At 39.5% G+C, this 21,041-nt stretch overlaps 3 protein-coding genes across 3 annotated transcripts in view; 2 read left to right on the top strand and 1 right to left on the bottom strand.

Annotated features, from left to right (window-relative positions):
* The window catches only part of LOC138953705 (fibrous sheath-interacting protein 1-like), a gene marked incomplete in the record, with an annotated part of 23,939 nt that extends 13,891 nt beyond the window's left edge, over positions 1-10,048 (bottom strand). The window contains 7 exon segments of the mRNA XM_070325596.1: positions 430-543; positions 2,358-2,467; positions 2,972-3,219; positions 8,061-8,149; positions 8,561-8,795; positions 8,968-9,057; positions 9,911-10,048. Of these exon segments, the coding sequence (XP_070181697.1) occupies positions 430-543; positions 2,358-2,467; positions 2,972-3,219; positions 8,061-8,149; positions 8,561-8,795; positions 8,968-9,015 (844 nt within the window).
* A 192-nt stretch (positions 10,049-10,240) lies between these two features.
* Positions 10,241-19,307, top strand: LOC138953708 (molybdenum cofactor biosynthesis protein 1-like). The gene is made up of 10 exons (XM_070325598.1): positions 10,241-10,564; positions 13,205-13,337; positions 13,709-13,876; positions 14,775-15,007; positions 15,351-15,422; positions 16,038-16,190; positions 16,579-16,689; positions 17,126-17,246; positions 18,850-18,928; positions 19,170-19,307. Exons 1-9 carry the CDS (start codon positions 10,379-10,381, stop codon positions 18,903-18,905), a joined length of 1,233 nt encoding a protein of 410 aa, XP_070181699.1. The 5' UTR covers positions 10,241-10,378; the 3' UTR covers positions 18,906-18,928; positions 19,170-19,307.
* LOC138953709 (cyclic pyranopterin monophosphate synthase-like) lies at positions 19,176-20,613 on the top strand. Its single transcript, XM_070325599.1, has one exon. The coding sequence runs from the start codon at positions 19,199-19,201 to the stop codon at positions 20,033-20,035; it is 837 nt and encodes a 278-aa protein (XP_070181700.1). The 5' UTR covers positions 19,176-19,198; the 3' UTR covers positions 20,036-20,613.
* The last annotated feature ends 428 nt before the right edge of the window (positions 20,614-21,041 follow it).

Below are 21,041 nucleotides of genomic sequence, written 5' to 3'. Positions count from 1 at the left end.
TTTTTCGGCCTATAATAGATAATGTGCAAGAATAGTACTGTCGAGGTAAGTGTTATATTGACTGGATTTTTTACGTGTATGGCCGTTTTTACCCCGCCATTCAGGCAGCATACGCCGATTTCGGGGGAAAACTGGATCATATACTGCAATCTTGAAAGTTTTCCAGGACCCAGCAGAATGCAAAACGACTATTTCTGGACACAGCTGATAACAAGAAGTTGTTTCTCATTTTGTTTTGATGCATTGTTGTTGTTTGGTACAGCTGCAGTGACAAAATTGTAAACCACTTGGGCATGCGCACTGACATCTCCAAATGGCTGCATACCGTATTTGACACACACAAACATGCACGCACCATATGCACGCATGCACGCACACACACACACACACACACACACACACACACACACACAGTTATTTCACCCCCACCTGATGATCTACTGCTTCCTGCAGCTGCACCCTTTTGTCGTCGCTCCTCCAAGTCATGTTCGTTCACCTGTGTCTGGAACACCGGTGTCACAGGTGGCTCGTCTACTATCACACCTGCACATGGGAAAAGTAATAATACTGATAATCCTGTGAAGGAAACACAGTGGTACTGATGATAAGATGATACCCTTGGGACCAGCCAATAGTGTTCCTAAATTGCAGGTTGCCTCTCATGAAAGGTACCTTTTGGTAGAGATGATAGACAAAGGGGCAACAGAAGGTGTTCTGTCAAGGGAGGTGACCCAATATTTTCTCTATTTTAAGTTTGACTTTGTTTGCATGTCAAATCCTGCCATTTTTCTTCTTACCTTTTATGGGCATAATTAAGTTTCTATAGGGATTTGGTATATATGTCTTCTAAGTTTTCTTTGAAGGTCCACTCCACCTCGTGAAAACGGTTCGTCTCAGTGTCAAAGCTTTTACTCATGGTACAAGACCATCCTCGACTTTGTCATATGCCAAAAATCACGCACCAAATGCTTGCTGTGGTGAGTTGGAATTTTTGGATGACTCAATTTCCGTTTATTCTTGGTATATGTCCAAGTTGAGGGATGTTTTTATCCCATGTAAAAGACTGACCAGATCTGAGACGGTGAGCTGATCTGTTTTGACAAGGGTTCATATTGTACGAGTGTTCTCCCATCAGAGGGGCCTCACATCACAAGTACCATTGTAAACCCAAAGAATCAATATCATCATGCCAGAAAACACAGAGGTATTGATTGTTCTTTGGAATGATTTTTTAGTTAGCATTAGGGCCAGAAAGTAGATCAGTTTTAACACCACTGTAGAAGATTCTACTGTCTGAAGTGCATGGTGTTCATGCAGCTTGTATGGCGCAATCGTAATGTGAAAATTGTAAAACGAACATCAAATCAATGACAATGCACTGAGACTTGAGTAAAGTGAGTTGTTTTCCTGAAACAAGCGCAGTAATAATAATTAGGAGAAAACTGACTAGCAGCCCCAGCCTCTACGAGGATACATTCTCTTCAAATAAAAACACATGCAAATGTGAAACATCGATCACTGTGTAGAACAGTGAGAGTAAATGATGTTGGCAGTGATTTAAAATAAAATGTTTAAAGAAAAAAAAAAGGAATAAGACTCGGCCCTTCTTCCTCCATACAATACTTTTTTTTTTATGTCATTGTGAATGCATACATAACTATGAGGTAGGTGTAAAGAGAAAGAGAGAAAGATTGTCAACTCTCTTCAAATGAGCGTGATGGGATTTTTTTGTGTGTGTGCGAAAGTGATCAGCAGACCACACATAGCCTTATGATATAATAATACAGCCCAATTGCCAAATGATGAAAAAAAAAAAAATACAACATGAGATGATAAGCTCTGTGCAGACCTTTGCTCAATTAGGTGCTTGATAGTGATACAGTAAAACAGAATATTCAGAATTGCACCGGGCATCTGCATATGATCTTACCCTCTTCCTCTTCGAATTCCTCTGATATGTCAGTGGTAAAAATAAAACATTTTGAAGACATTTAAAAAAACGTTTTTCCTTTTTTACAAAAAAATGCTATAGATCTTCTGTTCTTCATTTTGTACGAACATTGTGTTTTAATTAAGTGTAGTACATGTAATAGATACTCTCACACACCCACACGTACAGACAGACAGACAGACAGACACACACAGTCTCTCTCTCTCTCTCTCTCTCTCTCTCTCTCTCTCTCTCTCTCTCTCTCTCTCTCTCTCTCTCTCTCACACACACACACACACACACACACACACACACACACACACACACACACACACACACACACTAGCACACACACACACACACAAGTGTGATTATTCATCTGAGCTTGAAGTAACCACCTTGCAGCCAAGATCAGTCCATTTCTTACCTTGGTTATGACTAGGTGGCAGGGCCAATGCCAGGTATCTGTCTGTGTTTGTTTTGATCTCTTTCTGAAAATTCCCATTAGCCTGCATAGCATTGATTTCTTCACGAATTCTGGAGACAAAAATAACAACCTAATTGTCAGTTTACAACTTCACAAACTCTAGTCATGTGCTGTCGAAACCACAAAAACACAGGCAACCCAATACTTATTGCATACCAAATGACCAAGAAATGATTATTAATGAATTCTCTACTGATATAATACGAAAGGCAGAAGGTAAATTGAAAACTACTGGCGGCTGTAATAGTTTTTTGCAGTATAATGGAACAAAGAAATGTTCACCCATACAAAATAATACAGTTTCCTGAGAAAAGAATATATTATATATTATTGTTGATCAGTTCACGAGCATCAGTCAGTATAATGAAGAAGAAAAAATGTTGAACCATACAAAATAATACAGTTTCCTGAGAAAAGAATATATATATATATATATATATATCATTGTTCAGATCAGTTCACGAGCATCAGTCAGTGCTCATAACATGCAAAAGGTACATAGCAATCATGCAAATAGTGTTGCAACAATCGCACATTTAAAATCTCTACCATACCTGCGCTCAAGTAATATTCTGTCGCGTTTGACTTCTTTCTCCTTCTTCAGTTTCTTGTCCAGAATCCGGTCCAGCTTGCGCATCTTGATGTAAGCGTCTCGCAGCTCCGGCTCCATGTCCGCCAGGTCAGGGTATTTATCTTCTTCTTTTTTCCCTGCTCCACCATCTGCTGAGGGGAATCGCCCAGCCTCGATGGCCTTGATCTTGTGTTCATACACCTTCAACTCACTCTGCATCTCTTCTCGAACCTGTAAGACAATTTCTTGTCAGTTATCAGTCATTGCTTGACTGTAGTGGAATTTTGTATGACCTCCAAAATCCTGAGAAAATCAGGTCTTAAAAAGGAGGGAGTCCTAAAAATGTGGGTACATTTCAGAGGTTTTGAAGCCAAAGACTGAAAATTACCTCACAAAGCCTACCTAGAATTCAAAACATATTAATGTATATGAGGCTTTGCCAAAAGGTGCTGGGGGGTGCTTGGACATTTGTGACAAACTAAACCTTTTCAGTTGATTTTTTTTGGTGTTTTAAGTGATACATTAGTCTTTGATGAACACATTTGTGTAATAAAAGAATGGTTTGTGCATTTGGGAAATGTGTACGGTTTGATAATATGCCATAAAACGCCAATTTTAAGAAAAGCCACATGTGCAACAAAACTGACCACAGAAGCCATTAATATCATTTCATACAACTGGTAATGATTTATTTCTAGTAAACAGACCCTGCAGAAGCATTATCAGTCTTTAAAAGTACATTTGGAGCCAAATCTTGAATGCAGTGTCACGTAATGTCGCAAAACGCTCAAACATCATAAAAGTCAAAACTGATACTTTCTGCTAAGTAACCACAAGAAGTATAAACCCTAAAATAAAATATAACACTTCAACAGAAACACTGACACATGTTAAAAATATCCCTAAAAGTTGTTACAGTTTGCTCAAACTAGTTAAACATGTTGTTGTAGGTGTCACGTGTTACAAAAATATTGATGGACATGAAAATATTCATAATATTTGAAATAACAACCAGAATGTTATACATACACTAACTTTTCATTTACAATCTAAAGATTAGGTTATTTATGGAATATGAAAACAGAAACAATAGCAAAACATGTTAAAAGCAAGTCATAACAGCATTCTACGTGTCACATGTTACACTGTGTGAGTGGACATGAAATTATTCAAAATGTTATAAATGACAACTGTGATATTAAATAGACCTTTAGGATACATTCATATTTTGAAGATTAGGTAATTATGGAACATCAAAGCACCACAAAAAAAGTAACATCATGTTCAAAACAGGTCAAATCTGCGTTCTACCTGTCACGTGTTACATGGAGTCAGTGGACATGAAATCAATGAAAATGTCAAAAATAACTACAATATTCAAACAGACATTTAGAATACAGTTTTAACCTAATGTCTATGTACATCTGGAACAAGGTTCTCAATCAAATCGAATTTTTTTAATTAGTTGTACGTAAAATCCTAGCAAAATCCAAATTTAAAAAAAAAAACTTTGATTTTTTTTTTATGTTGGGGAGGGGGGGGGGGGGGGGGGGGTGGTGTTAAAACAATCTCATGAAAATATTCCTTCCCCCTGCTAACCCAAAAGCATTTTTTCAGCTTTGGCTACAATATTTACAAGGACATAAATGTCTCCTCCTAAATCGTTGCACGGATATGAACGTATCCTCCTGAATCGTAACACGGATATTAACAAAAACAGAGGATCGAATTTTTCTTCAATCAAATTTGCCTCCAAAAGTAGCAAGCAGTTGTATATAGGTTACACAATATGCAAGATAATCAGAACTCGGAGTGTGTAAGCTATTTATCCCATTACTCCGACGTTTTCATTAAAAAAAACACTTACTTTTTCCACTAAAACCTGCCCGTGCCTGTTTTCAGCTTGCCAAAAGCCTCCGCAGTCGAAATTCATGTCAATGAATTCATGCGCATAGCTAGTTCCCATTTGTCAGCATAATGGACGGCGTCATTCGACTTGTATGTAGACATTCAGTCATTCAAATTGCTTATAAAAAGGTCTGCTATCTGCTTTTACATTTTGAAAGTCATTTTAAAATATCCTTGTGTATCATGTATATGACATCGACTTTCGTTATACTCAATTCGGCATACCGGGTTTATATTTTTACCAGAATTGCGCACGATAATGGCAGCGCAACAAATTCAGTTCGGGCCGTGCTGGTTTGATCGTTGACCCAAGTCAGTTTGCATGCAGTGTTACTGTTTGTCAGTCGGGGATAGAAATGTTGGCTGTCATCGCGCTGTTATGTTTTGGTTTTCACACGTGGATCACTTACATATTCAGTCGGTCGGGTTTTGTGTGTGTGTGTGTGTGTGTGTGTGTGTGTGTGTGTGTGTGTGTGTGTGTGTGTGTGTGTGTGTGTGTGTGGCCGCCCTTCGTGGTCGGCTGGGCGTTAAGCAAACAAACAAACAAACAAACTCTCTCTCTCTCTCTCATTCTCTCTCTCTCTCTTTCTCTCTCTCACTCTCTCTCTCTCTCTCTTTCTTTCTCTCTCTCTCTCTCTCTCTCTCTCTCTCTCTCTCTCTCTCTCTCTCTCTCTCTCTCTCTCTCTCTCTCTCTCTCTCTCTCTCTCTCTCTCTCTCTCTCTCTCTCTCTCTCTCTCTCTCTCTCTCTCTCTCTCTCTCTCTCTCTCTCTCTCTCTTCAGGAACCGACAAGGAATAAGATGAAAGTGTTTTTAAATTGATTTCAAAAATTTAATTTTGATAATAATTTTTATATTTTTAATTTTCTGAGCTTGTTTTTAATCCAAATATAACATATTTATATGTTTTTGGAATCAGAAAATAATGGAGAATAAGATGAACGTAAATGTGTATCGTTTTATAAAAACTTTTTTTTTTTTTACAGTTTTCAGAGTTTTAATGACCAAAGTCATAAATTAATTTTTAAGCCACCACGCTGAAATGCAATACCGAAGTCCGGGCTTCGTCGAATATTACTTGACCAAAATTTCAACCAATTTGGTTGAAAAATGAGAGCGTGACAGTGCCGCCTCAACTTTCACGAAAAGCCGGATATGACGTCATCAAAGACATTTATAAGAAAAAATGAAGAAAAAAAGTCTGGGGATATCATACCCAGGAACTATCAAGTCAAATTTCATAAAGATCGGTCCAGTAGTTTAGTCTGAATCGCTCTACACACACACACACACACACACACACACACGCACACACCACGACCCTCGTCTCGATTCCCCCCTATACGTTAAAACATTTAGTCAAAACTTGACTAATTGTAAAAAGTAGTCCATCTGTAAACTCTGAATATGCAGATGACCTCCATAAATTATTCAATTGTACTCTGAAATCAAAGACAATGACCAATGACATTTGAGATCGAAACTCGGTTGTGATGGGATATCCATAGGATATCCATATGGTTGTGATGGAATATTCAGAATAATCACCTCCTCAGCTAACAGAGATAAAGAGGCAGGTCATGGGATAATATAAGCTAATTCAATTCGTCGGGAGAAGAATTATGGGCAAGTGTCAAACATTAGATCTACAAAGTGTCAAACGTTACGTATAGATCTACACCTTACCCTGAACAGACAGTACAATATTTTCTCAACTTTACGGCTCGTCGTCTCCATGATTTCAATCGAATCGGTGACCGGAAACGCCAAAGAAGCAAAGCTAGTGGTTTCCACGCTTTTGTATAAAATACTCGCGAAACTTCTTTGTGAAAATTGCAAAAATAACAAAATGTGTCAAACGTTACTTTCGGACATTTAAACTCCATCGATTCTTTTTAGCTGCTAGATACAATAACTTCGCAAATTCTGACTCAAATGCAACACACTGCTTTTATTTCCTCGAACACGAAACTATCGTTTTCATCCAAAATGGCGGCCATTCAAAGCACCAAGACCGGCGAAAATCGAATCTGTAAACAAGTTGGTCTGCGGACATGAGGCCTTCGAAAATAACCGGGTATTTACTGGGCGAGGTTTTCGGTAAATTCTGGTTCTAATTACGATTGTTGCACATTCTACTAAGAGTTGCATGCTTAGACTGTATGAAATACGCTGATTAAAACCGATAAAGTGATGCAGACCATGAAAAATCGAAAATTTCCCGAGGACACCAAAATGTCCAAAATTTTTCGGGGCCGTTTCTGGTGTATGTTTGAAACATTTTATTTTTTATTTAACATTCACAACAACAACAGGCTTCAAAACATTAAAAAAAGCATTCATCAAACTCCCTTTTTCAAAGCACAATACATGTAAACATGTTGGGGTAATCCAGTTAATTACACTTGCTTTCCAAAAATACATGGGTCCGAAATGGCACCTTTTGGCAAAGGCTCATATAAATTATAATAGAATAAATTTTTTTTTTTTTTAAACAAACCAACTTCCTTGAAGCAGACATAGCAACAGTTTTTATATGTGGAGATTGAAAAGAAAAGACTGGGTGGCCGAGTGGTAACGCACTTGCGCTCGGAAGCAAGAGGTTGCGAGTTCGACCCTGGGTCAGGGCGTTAGCAATTTTCTCCCCCCTTTCCTAACCTAGGTGGTGGGTTCAAGTGCTAGTCTTTCGGATGAGACGAAAAACCGAGGTCCCTTCGTGTACACTACATTGGGGTGTGCACATTAAAGATCCCACGATTGACAAAAGGGTCTTTCCTGGCAAAATTGTATAGGCGTAGATAAAAATGTCCACCAAAATACCCGTGTGACTTGGAATAATAGGCCGTGAAAAGTAGGATATGCGCCGAAATGGTTGCGATCTGCTGGCCGATGTGTGGATGCGTGATGTATTGTGTAAAAAAATTCCATCTCACACGGCATAAATAAATCCCTGCGCCTTGAATATGTGCGCAATATAAATTGCATAAAAAAAAAATTTAAAAAAAAAAATCCCTGCGCTTAGAACTGTACCCACGGAATACGCGCGATATAAGCCTCATATTGATTGATTGATTGATTTCAATATATTTCCACTATCTGTCATGACTCCAGTCAAGATTTGTTTCTACATGTATTTCTTAAAGTACATGTAACGTTGCTAAACATACCATATCTCTGATCTCATCCTTGATTCCTTTGAGCAAATCTTGTTCTTCCTCACTGTCAACGTCATAGGCATCACCTTCTGTTGAGTCACCTGTAAAAATCAACAGTAGAGTCTTCAAATTTCTTCAACCATGATTTTGTTTGAAATGGTTACAGAACCTTGAAGAAAACATCAGTGTACATGCGCACCTTAATTTAGCAATTTCCTAATTATTTTTCTGACTAAAATTGTAAAAATATAAAAACTAAAATCATTGAATTGGCTGAGTTATTTGATTTTTTGAATTTAACATCTTTCCCCTGCAAGTTCATGTAATTCATGTTATTGTAGAAATTTTACTCTCATTTCGAGTAATGAGCACTAGAAATAACTGGCTCTTTTGACAAAAACAACGATTTATACCTGGTTTTACAACATGGCTAGCATAATCACCATAACTATTATCACAAGACCACGTACAGCCAAGTGTAATACTTTCAAATAAAGATTAATAAACCTTACTTGCTGACACCAGTGCCATGGAGTCGCCATTTGACGCACCTCCCCCTTTCCCTTTTGTGTGAGGCACATTTTGTGTTGCATTGACATTGTCGAGGTCTAGGCTACCTCCTGCTAATTCCTCTAATGTCACGTCACTCTCAAAGTCATCCTCGGATCCTGAAAAATCTCCAAGGTCACTGTCGCCATAGAGATCGTCTCCACTGTCATCGTAAGCAAAGTCAAGGCGAAGATGATCCTGTTGGACAGAATACATAAATTGGTAAATATACACACACAAAATCCAAAATAAAAGTATACAACACAAAACAACAAGCATTTAATTAATATATAGAAATGAAGAGTTGCCCAATCCTTCCTTTTATTCATTTTTCTCAACCACTCTGAGACACCTTCATCAGAATACTTACTCCCCGTTGTGGGATTGCAGCATGACTTGGAACTGGTTTCTTAGACATGATGGCTCATATACTGGTCATGCTACGTACTTGGCACATCATCTGCAAGTAAAGAGTTTGGATGACATCATTGACTATCAACAAGATATGGATATTTTTCAAGAGACTGACTGTTTCATCTTTGGTTGTCTCTGTCTGTCTGTCTGTCTGTCTGTAACACACACACACACACAGTAGGACCGCTGGACTTGAGATAATTAGAGCAGTTGCTTCTCATGCAGATGGACCCGGTTCAATTCCCATTCTAGATGGACACAATTACCAAACTTTTTCTTTACTCTCTAGTCAGGTTATAAATAGGTATCTGGTCCTATTGGTGATTGGAAACAGGACAACTGGGAAGGGAGAGCAGATTCATGGCCTGATCGAGTTCTTTATACTAATTATAGCCTCTCGATCGGTCCTCACGGATTGAAAGTTTTTCAGATTATCCAACAGTCTCTTTTTTCTTTCTATTGTTTTATTACTCCTTATATGCACTCTTTTCTCTCCACTAGCCCCTTCCCCTTTCAATACATTCATTTACAAATCATTTGGTTTCAAGAAACAGCAATATACATGCATTGTTTATATACCCTTTTTTTTCATGTGAATACAACCGCAATATTCCGTGTTACTTGTGAACAAAAAAAGCATAATAGCTGCGCTTCTGCTTAAAATCTGTCAAAAGGAAGGGCTGAAGATTAAACCGTGTCTATGCAATGTTTCAAAAGACGGAAAGCGTGTCCCTTCTTCCATATTATTGTTGACATAATTACCATGGGGATGACAGCTTCAGTTCAGCTTTTAAAAACTTCGCAGGTACTATAGCCACGTATGAAAACTATGCTGATTGTTATTCTTACTTGAAACATATTCTAGACCGCTTTAAACTCTGACCAACTCCAAACCTTACAAGAAGAATCGTCAAACAATTTTGAGTGGGCAGCCCAAATATCCTCAGAGACGGTATTCCACCGGAAGTACTTTGCGTTCTCTCCCTTGGGACTTTTAGTTCTCTCTGTTTCTGCCTTTCTGTCGCTCGCTCTTGTGCTTCCCACAGGTCCATGCACTTGACGTGTTCTGTGTTATAAAGGAGAATTCACATAGAAAACAATTCATACACAAGTAAAAAATATTTGCTGAAAGCATCTGTAGGGTGTGTGAGTATGAACATGGAGTTGTGTGTCTAAATATTCAACATTTACCTTGCTATCACTTCCGGTTGACCTGTAATGTGTACCTGCGCAAGTCGAAACTACCTCTTCAGTCTGTGCACATAGGATGACATAGCAGGATTTTATTGAAGGTGTTGTGCTGGAATCGGTAGCAATTTTGTCTCCTGCCTTGCGCCACGAGCTCATAAGATACTGCAGCCTGAGATATGGCGTTACGCTTGGGAACAGCGCGTTGGTTGGCATGTCGTCTACCTTATGTGACAGCTGACTGCATCAGTGAAGGGATGGGTGTGTTGCAGCAACCAACAAGTTTAATGCCAGCGTTCGCCAATTTTTCTGCTCAGTCAAGGTGTATGTGTTCCACCACTTTGCCTGTCACAGAGACGCGAACGGTAATGGATGTATTCAGAACTGAGCTCTCTTTCTCTCTCTCTCTAAAGAATAGTCTCTCTTTCACAGCAGTGCACACACAGAGCTTAGGTTAAACAATGACCACGAGTTGATTACTGGAAAATAAAGCATGAGTGAGTATTTGCAGCGGCTTGGTAATTCACGAGTGTGCGGAGCACACAAGTGAATTACCAAGCGGCTGCAAATACTCACGAGGGTTTATTTTCCAGTAATCAACGAGTTGTCGTCATTGTTTAAGTTATTTACACAACGAACTACACGGGTCGAACATGCAGTCATGCAGACGACATTTTGTAGGCAATTTCATTTCAGCCTAATCACTCAGAGTGTCAAATGCGCGTCATTCAAATAGTCCCTATTATTTTATTTAATTCTTCTGTTGGGAATTCGCGTGGTGAAGACTGCGGTAAATCTGTAGATGATAAGAGAACAAGGATTGTCTCAGAAGAAACGACTAAATGTTTCAGACCGGTAACTTCATTTCAACATTGCACTATATATAATGGACGTTCTATGTGACAGGAGATTTTGTGTTAAACATTGGAGAGATCGTCTGCTAGAATCAGATAGGTCGCTTCAGATTGCAGCTTCTGGAAATTTGCAAGGTTTGTTGCCTGTTAAAGAATTGGATTTTACACGTAATGTATGTCATGTACAGTAAGCAACAACAAAAACACACACAAAGCAAATGGCATCGTCTGTTGACTAGTCACAGAAACAAACCTGGCGAGGTATGCGTGTACTTTATACACGTCAGCCATTGTTGTTACAGTTTGAGTCAACGTTGTAATCTTCCGCAACAGGGTCCAATCGTCTAGGTTTCAAATGATGTCATGTTCTAAAAATAAATTCTAGTATTGATTATTTTTTAGCCCTCTTTATTCAAACTTCGAATAATCCACGTGTGATTTTTGGGTGTAAAGTAGTTCGTTCTAATTTCTCACTTGTCTACAAATAATCAACTAGATTTAATCCACTCCTCGGTTGCATTACAGGAGTTGTATAAATATATATAACTAGATGATTACCCGCTTCGCCGGGTACCGGCTTTGCCGGGAAGAAGTAGAGCAGAATACCAGGCTGCGCCTGGGACCCGGCTTTGCCGGCGCACGAAGGAAAGGAGATAAACGCACAAAACACTGGAGACCTTCTAAAAATAGTAACGTGCAGTGACCTTCTAAAAATAGTAACGGGAATATGGATTGATGCCACACGGAGGAAGGGAGATAATCGCGGCTGAAAACACTGGAGAAGATAAGGAAGATTTACTGGGAATGGTGAAATGAACAGAAAAACCAAAATCGGTTCAGCGCTGCGCGCTGAGGGCACGTGTTGAAATATCTCATCGATGAGGTTGTGTCCGGGGTCTCTCTGAATAAGCCCACCAAATTTGAAGCAGATCCATCGAGAACTTGGGCCGCGCATCGCGAACAGACAGACAGACAGACAGACAGACAGACACTAGTCGTATATAGATACACACACACACGCAGTGTGACACACAAAGTCGACAGATTCCCGCACACACACATCAATGCATATGTATAGATATATATATATATAAACATTAATATTGATACAAATATTTTGGAAATATTACACATGGGTTAACAAAACATGCCATATAGTCATTTTGATTTGGCCAAAAAAAAAAAAAGTCTGTTTACGGTATCCCGACCGACCCTATTTTTTCGCGTGACCCTACACTTTTTGGCATTTGGGGAAATAACTTAAAAATATGGGTTTTTTTTGAGAAAAAATAAAAATCCCAACCTACCGACCCTATTTTTATATTTAGTCAAGTTTTGACTAAATATTTTAACATCGAGGGGGAATCGAAACGAGGGTATGAAATCCCCGAACGTTTTTTTCATTTTTTTGATAAATGTCTTTGATGACGTCATATCCGGCTTTTCGTGAAAGTTGAGGCGGCACTGTCACGCCCTCATTTTTCAACCAAATTGGTTGAAATTTTGGTCAAGTAATCTTCGACGAAGCCCGGACTTCGGTATTGCATTTCAGCTTGGTGGCTTAAAAATTAATTAATGACTTTGGTCATTAAAAATCTGAAAATTGTAAAAAAAAATAAAAATTTATAAAACGATCCAAATTTACGTTTATCTTATTCTCCATCATTTGCTGATTCCAAAAACATATAAATATGTTATATTCGGATTAAAAACAAGCTCTAAAAATTAAATATATAAAAATTATTATCAAAATTAAATTGTCCAAATCAATTTAAAAACACTTTCATCTTATTCCTTGTCCGTTCCTGATTCCAAAAACATATAGATATGATATGTTTGGATTAAAAACACGCTCAGAAAGTTAAAACAAAGAAAGCGTGCTATCCTTCTTAGCGCAACTACTACCCCGCTCTTCTTGTCAATTTCACTGCCTTTGCCATGAGCGGTGGACTGACGATGCTACGAGTATACGGTCTTGCTGAAAAATGGCATTGCGTTCAGTTTCATTCTGTGAGTTCGACAGCTACTTGACTAAATATTGTATTTTCGCCTTACGCGACTTGTTTTTTCCTATGTTACCGTAAACAGACTTTTTTTTTGTGGCCTTATATTCTGCAATTTATTTGATACATTTTATTTTGTACATTCCAGGAGAGCTCACTTTTGCCCAAAGTGAAAACAAGACCAAAATTTGACCGCGACTTCTCAGAGTTCCTCACCGACACATTTGGACGGCAACACTCCTATTTACGAATCTCTCTCACAGAGCGCTGTAATTTACGATGTAAGTAAAAGATGGCACACATTTGTTTATCATTTATTTGTGTGTTTAAATTGTTTCTGATTTACTGTGTATATGTTTTACTGTCTTTCGTGTGAAATATTGAGTTTGCATGTTCGTGTGCATGCACATATATTTTGAAAGAGACAAATTTGAGGTTGATTTAGACAAAATACCTGCGGTTTATTTGAATTAAGAGTTTAAAACTCCGTAATGGATTATGTCAGCACAAAGCAAAATAATTATGACCAAATTAACAATACTGCTGAAAATTGTATTCTTTTGACACTTTTTAGTTGCGTTATATTTGACAGTCTAATCCTCTTTTACTTTATTTTACTAACTAATGTGTGTACTTCTGTGCTAATCCTCAGGTCAGTACTGCATGCCAGAGGAAGGAATCGACTTGAGTCCTAAAGAACACTTGTTAACCACACCAGAAATCCTGAAACTATCACAGCTGTTTGTCCAGCAAGGCATCAACAAAGTCCGACTGACCGGGGGAGAGCCACTTCTTCGCAAAGATCTCCTGCAGATTATAGGTTGGTTGGTAAATTTGTGTGTGTTCATTTTGATTTTTTCTTAAATAGCAGGTGTTTTTTAAAATCATATTTTGCATGAAATAGAGAGCATCCACATCCCACCTCCCTCCCCCCCCCCCCCCCCCCGACACACACACACACTCACACACAAGTCAGTACAAAATCGGTGCATACCATACATTACCTGAAAATGCACTAAATTTGTACCGATTGCTTGAAAATGTACCTGCAATGCACCAATAATGTACTGCCAAGAAAAGTCAGGACATTTGAGGTATGCTGGAAATCAAGTTGGGTAGTTGTACTGGAAATGTACCTCATTACAATGGAAATATATCTCATTTGGACTTTGCCGGTTTTGGGTGTGCTGGAAATGTGCAACTTTGGACTTAAAAGTTTAGAACATTTGCTGTATAATGAAAATTTACCACAAATCTAAATTAGCCGTTGTAACTTAAGTCTGTACTGCAAATGTACTTTACTGATTCTGTTACTTTCTTGTATACTGCAAACGTACCAATCAATGCAAGTCTGACAAGTTTTTATGTATTGAGAACGTATCACAAAAACTTTTATTATAATATTTAAGTTATAGCGATTTTTTCTTACATTGAAAGTTGAACTGCATTTATTAACTTTCAAAGTTTTCTTTGGTCATAAAAAAAAAACACAATTAAATGAACAAGTGTCAATTATGTTCTGCTTACCTTATCCATGGCGGCAGGTACACATGTGTGTTTGTGTGTGTGTCAGAATTTGAGTAGCACAAGTTTGTATTTTGTTTTGTTTGAATCTTTTGAATGTACACAAGTCAAAACAGTTTCTTCAGGGACTTCAAGTCTTATGTCTTTACACACATGTTATTTTAATCTGTCATACTCAGTGTTGCTGTTTTCAGAGGGTCTGAACACTCTAAGACCTCAAGGTCTGAAGCACATCGGCATCACGACGAATGGCATCACGCTGGCCCGCAAGTTGGCAGATCTTCAAGCGGCAGGAATGGATCAAGTAAATATCAGCCTTGACACGCTTATACCGGCAAAGTTTGAGTTTGTCACACGACGAAGAGGGTACAAGCACGTCATGTCGGCCATTGACAAAGCCATAGAGCTTAACTTCAGTCCTGTCAAGGTGAGAAAAGGGCTTGTTCATTTCTGTATGTGTGTGTGTGTGTGTGTCTCTATACTTTCCTAGAGGATTATAGTGGGTGCTGTTTGTTGCCTTAAGTTTGAACAAATAAGGAAGGTCTCTTGATGTAGACACTTTTCTGAGTATGTAATTTCAGGCTTGTTTGAATACCTGCCAATATAAATGTATATTATAGTGTCCCTCTTGTAGATTAATTTGACCAAAAGTATCTGTCTCATCAAAGACCATCATCCGTACAGAGACAGTTTTTGCTGGTCTCAAGGATGTGTGTAGGTTACACGTACAGGTATGCATGTGGTAATTGTAAGGTGATCTCTACTTACAGATCAACTGTGTGGTGATGCGGGGAACGAACGAAGATGAAGTGTGTGACTTTGTGGCCTTTACCAAGGACAAGGTGGGTACAGATGCATGCAAACTAGACGACTTTCAGAAATAACTCTGTCGGGTTTGTATGGGTTGTGGGAGAGTGACCTTTTCTTGCAAAACCTCTGCCAAACATTGGAGGGGCCAATCACTAGCGACGGGAGTGTCAGAAACAATTGCTCCCGTCCACATATTTCACACACAGCCCTTGCTAGTGATTGGCGCCTCCAATGTTTGGCAGAGGTTTTGCAAGAAAAAGTCACTCTTCCACAACACATACAAACCCGACAGAGTTATTTCTGAAAGTCATCTATTGTGTCAGATTAAAGGACTAAGATCTTCTGACTGATTGTCCACACATAAGAATAACCATGTTAAAATATGGCTTGCTCTCTTGAGAAATTATTTTTCTTTTTTACATCCCAAGTACTTTACAACATGCAAAGAGTATTAAGTTTCTGTATGAATCTTCCTATCTCTGAAATATTTCATCCTTTAAATAGATGTTTTCTTGTTCTTTTTCAAGTTGTTTGTTTCCGTGTCTATTATTGAACCTTAAGTGATAGAGGAGGAAATGTTCAATTTTTGATGCTAAACAATTTCTTTTCTGCCTTTACAACTTGTTTGTTCTTATCTTATTTTGTAGCCTGTTGATATTCGGTTCATTGAGTACATGCCGTTTGGCGGGAATCAGTGGAACTTCAAGCGCATGGTGTCGTACCAACAAATGCTGGACATGATTCGAGACAAGTGGCCTGAACTGGAGCGTCTTTCTGATGGACCAAACGACACATCCAAGGTAAACTGCAAGTGATATGTAGCTCACTTTTACGGTTGGTGCATTTAAATTGAACTGTTAGAGAGAGAGTGAAAGAGGGAGAAAGTAAGCTTTAAAGGTTTCTGATTGTGTGTGTGTATACATGTGTGTGTTTGTGTGTGTGTGTGCTGAAAAGAAAACTGATTAAATCTGAGAAGAATGTATGGTGACCCTGGGATTCAGGCCCTGAAGAATACTCCTTTCATTAAAAGTGAAAAATCCAATTTAGAATTGTACACACCAAGAATTATGCAGCTTTGCAGTTATTTACTGGTTTGTAACTCTCACACTTACACTTGGTTTTCCAGTTGGGAAGGAACATTTTCTGCCAGAGTTAACCCTTTTATCAAGCAGCATGGATACTTTTCAGGCATACAAGGTGCCAGGGTTTGCCGGTCAGGTTGGATTCATCACGTCCATGAGTGAACATTTCTGTGGTACCTGCAATCGCCTGAGGATGACAGCCGATGGAAACCTCAAGGTATGTCAGCTCCCCAAGAAGATTGCTGTTGACTTTACCATTCGAGCATGGTCAGTTGACCAGATAGCTGAATGGACAACTTGGCAAAGTTGTAAACAGATCTGATATTACTGATCCTCTGGTTTCAAAATTTTTCATACAGACCATCATCCGAATTTTGAAACGTGAGCCTTTATTCTGCAGAGAATTTTATATTTACTGTGATGATTTTACATGCAGGGAAGGGATCGTCAGTTTAAAGATAAATGCCCTGACCCTCAAACAAAAAAGATCAAATAAGAAAAGGAATAAAGTGCTCAATTCACAGGACTATAGTGAGTGAGAGTTGTGCAGAAGCATATACTCCTAGCTCAGTATGGAATAAGGGGCATGAATAGAACTATCACCTCTCGTCTTACCTTTGGCATAACTACTACAATTGTGGGTTCGCTTTCAGGTGTGTCTCCATGGCAACTCGGAGGTGTCTTTACGTGACGTGATGAGGAGCGGGGTGTCGGAGGAAGAGGTGCTGGAGGTGATTGGTGCTGCTGTCAATCGCAAAAAGAAACAACACGCAGGTCTGTGGTCAACAATGTATTGATCGATGACAATATTGGCGGATGGTACTGGTGAAGTTGATGGACTTACTTGACTGACCGACTGACTGACTTAGCAATGTATTGCAATGTATTGATCAACGACAGTATAGACAGAATATTCTGATGAAGTCGATTGACTTACTTGCCTGACTGACTAACGGCACTCAAACTGGACCTATCAGCTTGTGATAGTAATAAGTGATTTATGAAGAGAAGGATGTCACTTTGTTTTGTGTGAGGTATTACGTATAAACCTTCAACGCCCCTGCATGTTCCAGAGATATGAATGTGAATAGACACAGGCTTTTCGTGTTGGGGAGGGCAGGGGAGGGGAAGGGAAGAGAATGGTGGGATGGGGTTGTGTCCCCACAATGGTGAATGTATCGATTGGACATTGGATTCCCCTTCTTTGAGCCATGTGACGTCAGAGGTCTACAAAACTTCATATTTGGGCGTTTCAGGTTAACCGAAACTTCAAAGGAACTACTTACTTCATATTTGGGACACGCGGATTAACCCACAGATCAAAACACACGTCTGCAAAACTGTAAAAATGAAGCGATTTGCAGATCTATCTCGGGAAGAAATTGAAAACAAAAGACGACTTTTAACTCCGATCGAATACCAACACACTTCAGCTGAACAAAAGATGAACATGGGAGACACCCTCCATCAGCATATTGCAGGCAACACACAACTCCAAGTTTTGCCGCGACCAAATTCAAACCCCTCGCGAAGTTCACTCAGCTCTGTCGCACACACAGCCACCGGCCGAGTCGATATGCGCGGGGCAAGTAGTTTCAACATGTCCTTTGAAGATATGAATTTCTTCCTCAGTGCAGAAAATGAACCTGACATGCCACCATCCACGACAATGCAAGTTCTGCCTACTTTCCACAACTGTACCATAAACAACTTGAACATCACAATAACAAAATAAGACCAAACGTGTTGATTGTCTCTGCTGTTAACCCCACAAGCTTACTCAATGAACTCGTCCAGTCTTGATCGCGAGACAGGGTGACGACAAGTGTGTACAACTGTTACTGACACTGACAGTGCAAAGAGATGTAGCAATTAAATTTGATGTTTTATTTGATGTTCATGAATTTTCCGTTCCTTTGATTATGTTCTGAACAAAATGTTGCGATAATCAAATATTCTAATGTTAATTGAAGGAGTTGAATAAACTTTTGAAGTTGCACTATTTTTGTGGCGCATTGAAGTGTATGTGTTTGGTGTAAACAGGTGTTCTTGGTGTGTGTGTTTGATTGCATGTGTGTGTGCTCATTCAATCGTCAAAACAACAACAAAGTCAGTACCTGAAAGGAATTCGATCGATACATAAATGTTATTTGCGTTTTTGACCAAAATATGACATTTTACACAGATCTCGACAGTCATTGTTCACCTCGACCGCTATCGCGGTCTCGGAGAACAATGACTGTCTCGATCTGTGTAAAATGTCATATTTTGGTCAAAAACGCAAATAACGTATAATGGTGGGGTGGAGATTGTGTTTGAGCTGAGCCGGCCTATAAAAAGTGAAGAGATCTTGATGATTTGTTTTTGCCTCATTCAGGAATGTCCAGCCTGTCCAAGATGAAGAACCGTCCCATGATTCTTATCGGTGGGTGATGTTGGTCGTCATTGTTTTCATTGTGAGTATGGGTGTTATATGGTTGTGATCGTTAACCTTTGATCCTTTCTGGTGGCAATGTTTTTTCATGAAGAAATAAACAAACTGGTCTTGTATTGTAGTGTTCTGACTTCTGACATTTACAGTCCCAGTGCCATATACATGTATCTAATTCTTACGCAGTTTGTTTGTTATTTTGTCTGTGCTGTGATATAGACTCAGATTTTGCGTTTTTGTTTAGATTTGTTCTCTTTTTCTTTCAGATAAATATTCCATCCCCAGCCACTGTGATATGTTAACCAGTGTATATAATGAAATAGAGAAACACTCATCTCCGCCCACGTTAAACTTCTTCCCTGTGCCTGTCCTGATCTCAGAGAATCCTTCAGCAACTCATCTCTCCTTGTCTAAATTCTCATCATCTTCATTACTACACCTGCTTCGCCCTCAGCAATTTTGCAGACATCATACCGCCTTCAGAAAGTTTTCTACCTCACCGAGCAGTCTTCATAACGATCACAGTGAGCAAATGTACTGGGAAACTTTGTACAGAGATAGAATCCAAGAAAAGGATAGTGAGAATGAGGTGATTAGAGATGACGTGTCAGAAAGAAAGGGAAAAGGTGATGATACAAGTGATAGTGAAGAACAGAGTCTGAAACTGACCCACACAGATGACAGCGGCCGTGCAGAAATGGTTGATGTTGGTGAAAAGTCGGTAACAACTCGAGAAGCGAGAGCACAGGCAAAGATCTGGCTTGGTGCGGCAGCTTTCACTCTGGTGCAGCAAAACAAGATGAAGAAAGGTGACGTCCTGACCGTCGCACAACTGGCGGGCATCATGGCAGCGAAGAAAACATCCGACCTGATCCCTCTCTGCCACAACATTCTGCTGACCAAGGTTGATGTGAAATGCTCGCTGAACGAAGAAGATCTGTCGGTGGTCATCGAGGCGATGGTTCGAACAAGGGGTGTGACGGGGGTAGAGATGGAGGCTCTGACAGCGGTCAGTGTAGCGGCTCTCACTGTATATGACATGTGTAAAGCCGTCACCAGAGAGATGGTCATCTCTGACGTCAAGCTTGTGATGAAGACGGGGGGTGCACGAGGCGACTATTTTGCCAAGTGAGATAGATGTTCAGAAGTGAGAGAGATTTGCAGAAAGTTGTTTTTATAGAGTAAAAGGTGATAGGAGACATATTTTTGTGTAACAATTTACTGGTGATAAAAACATGTTCTTGGGCCAGGAGAGCTCTTGATGCAGTGATACAGATTCAAGCTTGTGATGAAGACAGTGGGTGTTTTGGACACTAGCTTGCAAAATAAGCCAGGTGCTGAAATTCTTTTCTCAGAGTAGGTGCACAAGGGGACAGTTTTTCCAAGTGGAAATGGTCAGTTGTGTAACTCTTGACAGTGGTGATGAAACTGGGCATGGAAAATTCTTGACAGCTTTAGGCCAATAATTTACTAGCACTGGGATTCAGTGAGAGAGATGACTGTTCATTGTTCACAGTATTCATAACTAATTGCACAAAGTGTTCATAACTAACTGCATAACCATCTGAGGGCTGCCAGAACACTCTGAGGAGCTTGTATAGGGTGCACTGTTGGTAGAGACTGACAATCTGTTTTTGTTGCAACTGATGAGGATGCTCTTTGAAGATATTTACAGAGTTGTCTCTCTTCACCTGTTTTTGGCTCACGTAAGTGTAGCCTATGCGATCGTAACTTTGTCTGTCTGTGCGTGCGTTTGTGCGTGTGCGCGTGTGCGTGTGTGTGTATGTCTGTGGTAGAAACTTTAACATTTCCGAGTCTATGTGTGAGTGGTTATCCAAGACTATGGATAAAGCTCGCATAAGATTACGTCACGGTCAAAAGTGTTTGACGTCAATTAATGCATCATGACGGCATGCCTCCCTGTAGTCTTTCTCTCTCGCGTGGTGTGTGTGGTCTCGGTCATTGTTATTTTGAGCGGGCCGAGACTATTTGGCAGTCGTGTCCCTGTAAGTAGGCTACATGCAGACACAGACAGATCTAGATCTAGTGTCTCTCTTTCTTGCACAGTGTCACCTAAGCTTACTGTGTGTGTGGGTGTGTATGTGTGACGGAGTGATTGAGTTTGTGTTACTGTTTGT

The sequence above is a fragment of the Littorina saxatilis genome, linkage group LG17 (genome assembly GCF_037325665.1).
Source record: "Littorina saxatilis isolate snail1 linkage group LG17, US_GU_Lsax_2.0, whole genome shotgun sequence".
Lineage (NCBI taxonomy): Eukaryota > Metazoa > Mollusca > Gastropoda > Littorinimorpha > Littorinidae > Littorina > Littorina saxatilis.
The sequence above is the reverse complement of the archived record's forward strand: the minus strand, read 5'-3'. Positions and strand labels throughout refer to the sequence as shown.